Consider the following 9,941-nt stretch of genomic DNA (forward strand, 5'->3'; position numbering starts at 1 on the left):
GATTCCACCAATTCCTCTTCTTCATCCACATCTTCAACAATCCCTTCAGTAGGATTGATAGTGGCAGTGAAGGCATTCAAAATTTTGTCATCTTCATTGTCAGAATCATCCTCAGGCTTAGTGTCGCTCAAAGTAGCAGCTAGTGCCTTGCTCTTCCCAATACACTTGAGATATGTGGGACACTCCTGCTTCATGTAACCGAAACCTTGACATCCGAAGCACTTTTGTCCTGCTGGAACAGTGTACTGACCGCCATCCCTTGCATCCTTCTTCCCTTTATCTTGGCTCTTGAACTGAGAAGAACTAGATTGCCTACGGTCCTTATCGAAGCCTTTTCCATTGGCATTTTTCATGAATTTCTTGAATTGCCTGGTGATGTAAGACTTCATCTTAGAGTCTTCATTGTCTGATGACTCATCTGTCTCACTGCTCTTAGCCTTTAGTGCTATGCTCTTACCTTTTCCCGACTTGCCAATTCTTGTCAATCCTAGCTCATAGGTTTGCAAATTACCAACCAGTTCAGTCAGAGGAATCTTGTCAATATCCTTTAATTCCTCTATCGCCGTGATCTTGGCATGGAATCTCTTGGGTAGAGATCTAAGCACTTTCCTTACAATCTTGGGTTTAGGAATGGTTTCCCCAAGATTGAAGGCTAAGTTCACTATGTCCTTGAGCTTGGCATAGAACTCATCAAATGACTCATCCTCCTCTATCTTAATTTCTTCAAAGCTTGTAGTGAGCCTTTGTAGCTTCGAAACTTTGACAGCATTTGTTCCCTCATAGGTTGTCTAGAGGATGGTCCATGCTTCCTTAGCAGTTTCAGTGGAGGATATCTTCTTAAATTCCTCACTCGTGACCGCACTGAATAAAGAATTCAATGCTATGCTGTTAAAGTTTTTCGCCTTGATCTTAGCTTCATCCCAATCGGCCGGCGCTTCTTTAGGCTTGGTCCAGCCTATCTCCACAGCTTGCCACACCTTCTCATCTAGAGACTGCAAGAAAGCTCTCATGCATACTTTCCAGTATGCATAGTTAGTACCATCAAACAATGAAGGTATGATAAGAGAATGACCTCTATCCATGACAAACAGGGGTCAATGGATCACACACAAAGATTAAACCCTAATCAGAGTGTGCCCGCTCTAATACCACTTGATAGGCCAAAAACGTATTGACCTCTTGTGATGGATTGATTGGTTAATTAGCCAAGTTTATTGATTAATCAAATTAACATGCAAACGTGTGGTAGCATAAACAAATCACCAATTAAACTAATTATGCAGGGAAAATAAAAGACAAGGTGATTTGTTTACGAATGGGGAAAACCTACACGGCAAAAACCCCACCGGGTGATTTTAAGGTCACCACTCCCGAAACTCCACTATTAGCACAACAAGCGGTTACAAGTAAAGGAATCCCAAGTACCTTACCAACCTACAATTGAACCCTTACCCCAATATCCAATTGGACTTGTTCTGTAGTGACAGTTTCTCCTTTCAATGCACGGCTCCCAAGTACATGACTAATCAATTGCGCGGATCCCAGTACGCGACTTCAATCACCAACTAGAGAAAATTGTTGGCTGCAAAGTTTTTCAATTCATCCAAACGATGAAGATCAAGAAAATGCTCGGTTACAAAACCCTATGGTGCAAAGACACAGCAACTTCTTCACAAGAGAGATGAACTAGGGCAAGAACTTCGTCTCAAGTTACAATTTGCATGAACAAGGATTTCTCAAATGCTTGTGCAACTTGCCACACTATGACGGCCCTTAGAATAATCCTTTTATATGTCTAGGGTTAGGAGAAAAGAAGGTCCAAAGACACATCCACAGATTAGAATTAAAACAGAACTTAAAATCTGTTTTTCTTAAATCTCGACAGCTACAGGTGTCGAGGTGATGTCGAGCAGCTGTCGAGCTGTAATGAAGAGCACTTCTCAACTTCTTTCTTGGACAGACTTGCATGGCTTTAACACTTGATCTTGAAACCTTGTTTCTTGAAGCATTAACATCATCCTAAATCTACCCAATTACAAGTAAAGTGTGTTTTGACAAAGGATTAGCTAATTACATAAATAATGAATGACATATGTTCTAAACAAGTAAAACACATATGTCCTAACAATAGTTGTGATGTTTGTGATTGGTTTTATGGTGGGTTGTAGTGTTGGAGTAAGCGGGTGGCTTGCATGATGTTATAAGGTGGTTTAAATTCATATTAAGAGTGTTTGAGTGTGCAATGTATATTTGGTTAAGTATTAATATATACTTGTGCATTCATGAATGAGATAGAAGTTTATCTAAGTAGCTTATAGACTTAGATGTTAGAATACATTATGCATGAGTTGTTCTTATTTTACTAAAATAGCATTTACCTTATTGTAGTCAAACATGGATAAAAGTTGGATGCCAATGGCTAAGACACCTGATGGTAGATTAAGTCGTCCATATATTGAAGGGGTCAATACATTTATTAATTTTGCAAGATCGGTTGTGGACTTGAGTGGTAATGTTCCGTGCTCGTGTATTCACTGTGTGAATTGCTATCGACAATCTCCTCAAATTGTGCGTATCCATTTGCTTCATCGTGGGATTATGCAATCTTACATTAATTGGTATAATCATGGAGAACCTCATGTATTGAACGAGAACATTCATGATAATGAAATGTCAGATGGTGATCGTATGGATGGTATCGATGCCTTGGTAGGTGACCGAATCAGAGGGGAACCAAGAAATGCAACCGAAGATGAGGCGGTGTGTCATTTTGACAAACTTGAGGAAGATACAAAGCGTGAGTTGTATCCGGGTTACACTGATTATAGTATCTTGAAGTTTATTATTGACATGTTGAATGTAAATATAATGACCAACTTGAGTAATAAGGGACTTGATATGATGCTAGAATTGCTGACAAAGGTTTTACCAAAAGATAACTTGGTTCCAAGGTCAACTTATGAAGCAAAGAAGTATTACATGACTTGGGCATGTCATATGAGCATATAGATGCATGCAAAAATGATTGTGCACTATTTTGGAAGGAAAATGAAAACCTTGATAAATGTCCAGTGTGTGAGGTGCCTAGGTACAGGGATACACGTGCCCAAGGTAAGAAGATTCCTCATAAGGTATTGCATTACTTCCAATTGACACTGAGACTGAGGAGATTGTATATGTCAAGCCAAAGAGCTAAGGACATGAGATGGTATATAGACAAACGAGTGGATGATGGGATAATGAGGCATCCAGTTGATAGTGAGGAATGGAAGGAGTTTGATTTGCAACGTCTTGATTTTGCCCTCGAACCTCGTAATGTAAGGTTAGGGTTGGCTACAAATGGATTTAACCCTTTTGGGAATATGAACAACAACTATAGTATATGGCCTGTCATACTTATCCTCTATAACCTACCGCCTTGGTTGGTTATGAAAGAGCCATATTTTATGTTATCCCTGCTTATTCCTGGTCCCCATCAACCAGGAAATGAGATTAATATTTACTTGAAACCATTGGTTAACGAGTTGAAGGAGTTGTGGGAAGAAGGTGTAGAAACTTATGATGCTTATAGTAAAGGGCATTTTCAGATGCGTGCAACTTTGTTGTGGACAATACATGACTATCCAGGATTTGATAACGTGTCTGGGTGGAGTACAAAGGGTTATCATTCTTGTTACACTTGCAATGGTGAACCATATTCAGAAATTTTGGAAAGTAAAATTGGATTCATTAACCATCGAGCTTATTTGTCTATGCAACATCGTTGGAGACATAGTCGGTTGCATAATGGTTTATCGAAGAAATGGAAGAGATCTTTAGAGTTACAAGTGGGAAAGATACAAGAGCAATTAGATAGAATGGCAAATATAATTTTAGGAAAGCATCCAAGTAATAAGAAGAGACAACTCATTAGGGAGCCAAATTGGTCAAAGGTAAGTATTTTGTATAAGCTTCCATACTGGAAAAATAAGAAGCTTAAGCACAACATTGATGTCATGCATGTGGAGAAGAACATTAGTGAGAGTACTTTCGGTACTTTGTTGGGCATTGAGGGGAGAAACAAGAATACTGACAAGGTATGGATAGAATTGCAAAATATGAACTTTAGGCACATGTTGCATTTGAAACAACGTCCTGATGGATCATATGACAAGCCTCGGGCTTTCTTTTCACTAAGCCTAAATGAAAGGGATGGTTTCTATGACTTTTTGAAATCAGTCAAGTATCCGGATGGCTATGCAGCCAACATATCAAGGTCAATGAATGCAAAAAATGGTAGATTATCTGGTTTGAAAAGCCACAACTGTCATGTGCTACTACAACAAATTCTTCCAATTGGGTTGCAAGGGTTTGCACATAAAGATATTAGTATTGTATTGTTTGAGTTGGGCAGCTTCTTTCAAGACTTATGCTCAAGGACCCTAAAGCGGAGTGAATTAGAGAAACTAGAAGAACGTATAGTTCTTATACTATGCAAACTTGAGAGATTCTTTCCTCCAGCATTCTTTGATGTTATGGTCCACCTTGCTGTTCACTTGCCTTGATAAGCAATTCTAGGAGGTCCGGTACAATATCGGTGGATGTACCCAATTGAAAGGTAATTAGACCCTTTAATGTATCCATCAATTGTATCTTTCCCATGTGGTATAAAACTACATAATGTGCTTATTTTTTTCTCGTAAGTACCTTGGAAAATTGAAAAGATACATTTCGAACCGAGCTCGACCAAAAGGTTCAATTGCAGAGGCTTACATTCTCTAAGAATGTATTAACAACTGGTCTTTGTATATTGATGGGATCGAAACTGTGCATAATCAAAGAGAAAGAAATGAAGATTTTGGTAAATATAGTGAAGGATTAATAGTTTTTTCACAGATTGCCCGACCTACAGGTGGTAGGCGAAATGATGGCAACTTGTCTCGTGCATTGCTCGATACTGCTCATTGGTACTTGTTGTACAATAGTCCTGAGCTAGAGCCTTATTTAAAGTATGTGATTTCATATGCATGTATTTTTTGATCAAGTTTTGAATATTATCTGCAATGCTTAGCTGAAAATAAATCACCTTATTTTTAACAGTGAACACAAAAGCACATTGCAGAATCCTACTAGAGATGCCATAACTCAAATCCAACGACAAGAGTTCCCAAGTGGTTCAGAGAACGTATAAGACATTTGAAATTTAATCACACACTAATAAAAATTAAACATTTAAATAGTTTCGTCATTATTTATTACTAATTAATATCACTTGTTGTATGTCATTATAGATGAATAGATTGAAAGTTAACAAGTCACCTAAAGCTACTAAAGAGTTATGGTCATTAGCAAATGGTCCTAAGCCACATGTGAAGGAGTACACAGTTTATATGGTCAATGGTGTAAAGTTCCATACAAGGGACCTAGACAATCATCATGTAACTCAAAACAGTGGTGTATGTACCAAAGGGGACCATGAGGGAGAAATGCACGACTTCTATAGTCATGTGTGCAAACTTTGGGAATTGAAGTATGTGTTTCACCATAGAGTTGTTTTGTTCTAGTGTGAATGGTACAATACTGGTACCAATGGTCGAAGGAGAACGATAAAAACAGATGCACATTGCACAAGCATTGATGTTACAAGTCGGTGGTATGAAAATGACCCTTTTATACTTCCTAGTCAAGCGAGACAAGTTTTTTACCTTCAAGATACCAAATTGGGTGAACCTTGGCAAATTGTGCAATCCATCCAATAATAGGGGAGTGTTTGATGTCTCGGAAGTCGGGGGTGGAGAATCCAATGATAATACAAAAGATAGTGACGCATTCCAACAAGAAGCAATTGTTGATGTTATCTCTATCAATGTTGAAGACAATATTATTGACTATTGTATGGGTGATGTTGAAACTGAGGTTGTTCTTGAAGGTGGAACTTCAAGAGATGCTAATCAAAATGAAGAGCATGACATACTTGATGTTGATCTTGATATGGATTATGATATGTAGAGTTCATAACAATTGTCTTAAATGTTGTGTGCTTATCTTAAAGTTTTATGCTTGTCTAAGTAGCAATTGTTTTGTACTTATCTTGAACTTGATATAGATATTGATGTGGTCATTTGTTGTGTTGAGTTAGTAGTAATTGTGTTCAAATTTTGCACTTGTGAATTGCTTGATATAGATAATGGTGTAGACTATGATATATAAAGTTAGTAGTAATTGTTATTGAGATGTTTTATACTTATCTTGAACTTGATATGGATATTGATGTGGTCATTTAATGTGTTGAGTTAGTAGCAATTGTGTTCAAATTTTGCACTTGTGAGTTGCTTGATATGGATAATGGTGTGGACTTTAGTGTTAAGTTAGTAGCAGTTGTACTTATCTTTCATGCTAATACATAGTTTCAAAAAATACCCAAAAAGGCCAAATACACTCATAACATACCGAGGTATGAGATGGCAAGATTGGATAAAATGAGGCAAAACCAAGAGAGAATTGATGCTTTGGGATTAAAGCACATCTCAACTTCTCTAAATGATACTACTCAGTCCAATTGTGCAAAAGGGAAAAGAAGTAGAGCTAGTGTTGTGGTAGATAATGATTATGTACCACCTATTGGTGATGATAAGTCATCTCATTCTGTAATCCATAAAGTACAATAGATGTTCCATAGGGTACAATAGATGATAATAACTTTATTATTTCATTACTTGTAATGATTTTGTTGTTCCATTATATGTATGTTTATTAGTTACAAATGGCACCAGGATGACTTACACGCTCGTGAGGTGAGGCATCTATCTCGGTGGTCCAATCTACAGTCCAATCTATGGAAACCTCCTGAAGCAAATCCTCCCATCCAAAGTTCTTCTAGTACGGAGGGGCAGACTACTAGCGCATTAACTAGCACGATTGATAATTACATAGAACATACTTAATTACAACTGCACCCTGTTTTTACTATTGAGATTATACTTCACTTAATTTAGCTATAATATACATGGAATGTATAATTTCTTAACATTAATAATGTTTAAATAGGATCTGCTAGTAGAAATACCCGTGGAACAACACGTGGTATAGCAGTACGGGCACTTGTTGAAAAAAATAGTAAGCTGCCAGTACGTATAGCTGCAGAATATGATGCTCCTATTGGGAAGAATGCGTGCAAGCTTGTCAATCAAATTGGCTTACAAGTGCGAAGTAATTTGTCCAGTTACAATATGAAAAATTGGAAAAATGTTGATGCTGCTACTAGAGATGTGGTGCTTCAAAATATCACAGTAAATTTACATTGATAAAGTCTAACTCGTCTTTCTTGTCACTAAGCATATTAAATTCATACAATAGTACTTTTATAATACATATACACTTCATTTTACAGGATCAATTTGAGTTACAAGGGGATTCTAACTTGGTAACGAAAACATTAAATACAAAATGTGGAAGATTATTGAGTTACAGCTCCCACAAGTTGCATCAAGCTTATAAAAAGCTCGTACAATCTCATGGTGCTGACTATGCAAGAAGCCACCCGCCAAAGAATGCCAAACTTGAGCTGTGGACTGAACTCATTGATGGGAGATGGACCAATGAGGATTGACTGGTAAATTATTTATGCATATATTATTATTTTCCAATGTTTACTATATTATGTTATAAACTGAATAGATTAATACTTAGATGAAGTAAATGTATACTGTTTTATTCATGATCTAATAAATATCTTGAATGTTGTTTATTAGAAAAAATCAAGAAAGAACTCTAAAAATAGGAAGAAAACTTTAGGCAAACATAGATGCAGGACAAAGGCACTTGCTGTTAGGGTTGATGAGGAGGTGCGTGTTTTTTCATTTTTCTTAAACCTTAGTATATTACATGTTGTGATTAATTAAGTATATCTATCTAACAATTGAATGTTAATTAATCAAACAAATAATAATGATGGCCAAGTTCCTGAATTGGCAAAAATCTTTAAAGATGTTCATTTCAATCCAAATACAAATATGTGGATACACCATGACGATGAAGCAACATATGTATGTGTATCATTCCATCCCTATCATGTTTGTAAAACTATAACATATGTATTATTAATATTGTGATTTTTTGTTTCTTTCTCTTTTTCAAATGAGAGGAAAATATTATCAAAGTGCAAGAGGATCATTGTCAAGATCCTAATGCAATTCCCCTTACACAAGAGGAGATCTCAAACTTGGTTTTTAAGAAGAAGTCTGGTATTGTAAAAGGACTTGGCATGAGACCTTCCTCTTCTCTAGTAACCACCGCCTCATCTAATTCCTCGGTGGAGTATATTCAATGGTTAGAAAAGGAGATCATTGAGCTCAAAGAGGCAAGAGCTAGGGACCAAGAGGAGCGAGCTAGGGACCAAGAGGCACGAGCTAAGCAAGAAGAGGTTCAAAAGAATATTCTTAACTTTTAAGGAGGAATAGTTATGATAACGCTCTTACCTATAGGGGTGGTTCAACTTCAAGTTAAAACATTTTTTAGTTAGTACTTTCTTTTAGCAATTGAACCACATTCCATGGTGTGACTACTTTTAATGCATTGTTAGAAATGTTTCTTATAACATAATTAATATTTTTACTTTACGATTTTAATGTAGTATTGTTTTTATATTTGTGCAGATTTCTTATTGGTGGCTTTTAGGAGATTTACTTTTGGCATTACTTGAAGACATATGAGGACATCTTCTGTTAGTTCTAATTATATTATGCTACACTTTTTGTATTGTTATAAAATATCTTGAGTTATTGTATATGTTGCAAACAATTATTGTATGGAAGGAGTTTAAATTAGATACTTGTTTTATTTTTTACTTGTGGAATGTATGGATCTTTTTTTATAAATGTGTTGTTAAAATAAATGTATTATTCAAATGTGAGGTTTTAGTAATGTAATAACAGGTTACAGGTTAATATCAAAGCCATAAAAAAAATAAAAACAGAAAATAAGTTCTAGCGACGAATTTTTTCGTCACAAATATAGCAATAAAAAAATTGTTTTAGTGACGAAATATTTCATCACTAAATGTAGCAAAATTTTGTAAGAAATATTTTTAGTGACGAAAATTTTTATCGCTATATATGCCTAAATTTTCTTTAAAATACTTTTAGTGATGAACTTTTTCGTCACTATATGTACCCGAAAATAGTTTTAGTGACAAAATTATTCGTCACTAAATATGATTTAATAAACTAAAGTGTTTTTAGTGACGAAATATTTTCGTTACTGAATGGTGTTTTTAGCGAGGAAAACATTTAGCGACGAAACGTTTTCGTCTCTAAAAATTTTTTTTTTTTTTTAAATCAAATCAGACTTTTAGTGACGAAATTTTTCGTCACCAGGACTTTTAGTGACGGGGTTTCAGTGACGAAATGAGTTTCATCACTAAAAGTCCGATTTCGTCACTAAAGGTTCTTAGTGACGAAAAACTAAACTTTTAGTAACGAATTTTTTCGTCACTAAAAATACATTTTGTTGTAGTGGTGGTTTAATACCCTCAAACTATTGTGGTGGGGTTAATGCGGTGTATGATTGTAGTAATTGAGTAAAACCTTTGTTATTGTGAAGAAAAGTTTTGCGAACTCGTGATAGTAACCTGCCAAAAAAGCAATCACCTTAAGTCAACATATTACATATCTCTAGTTTTCTCTTCATAGATTCCTAGAGCAATAAATCTAGCAACATATAGTTTTTCATAGCTTTTTTTCACAACTATTAATACTACATGATATATTATTATATAATCAAAATTGGATTCCATAAGCCATGATATTCGTTTTGCAACAAGTGACTACATTCACATAAAAATTAAATTATTATATCTTATTCATAGTTTAATTTAAACTCTCCTAATTATTAGGATATTTTTATTAAACTAAAATTCTATTACCTAAGGTTTAAGAAATTAAAAATTCTACTCCACTAAAGTT

At 35.5% G+C, this 9,941-nt stretch overlaps 1 protein-coding gene across 1 annotated transcript; it reads left to right on the forward strand.

Annotated features, from left to right (window-relative positions):
- The first annotated feature begins 2,394 nt into the window (after positions 1-2,394).
- Positions 2,395-5,988, forward strand: LOC142639950 (uncharacterized). The gene is made up of 7 exons (XM_075814073.1): positions 2,395-2,988; positions 3,045-4,529; positions 4,876-4,988; positions 5,080-5,164; positions 5,271-5,417; positions 5,544-5,632; positions 5,742-5,988. Exons 1-7 carry the CDS (start codon positions 2,395-2,397, stop codon positions 5,986-5,988), a joined length of 2,760 nt encoding a protein of 919 aa, XP_075670188.1.
- The last annotated feature ends 3,953 nt before the right edge of the window (positions 5,989-9,941 follow it).

The sequence above is a fragment of the Castanea sativa genome, chromosome 6 (assembly GCF_040712315.1).
Source record: "Castanea sativa cultivar Marrone di Chiusa Pesio chromosome 6, ASM4071231v1".
In the NCBI taxonomy this organism is placed as follows: domain Eukaryota; kingdom Viridiplantae; phylum Streptophyta; class Magnoliopsida; order Fagales; family Fagaceae; genus Castanea; species Castanea sativa.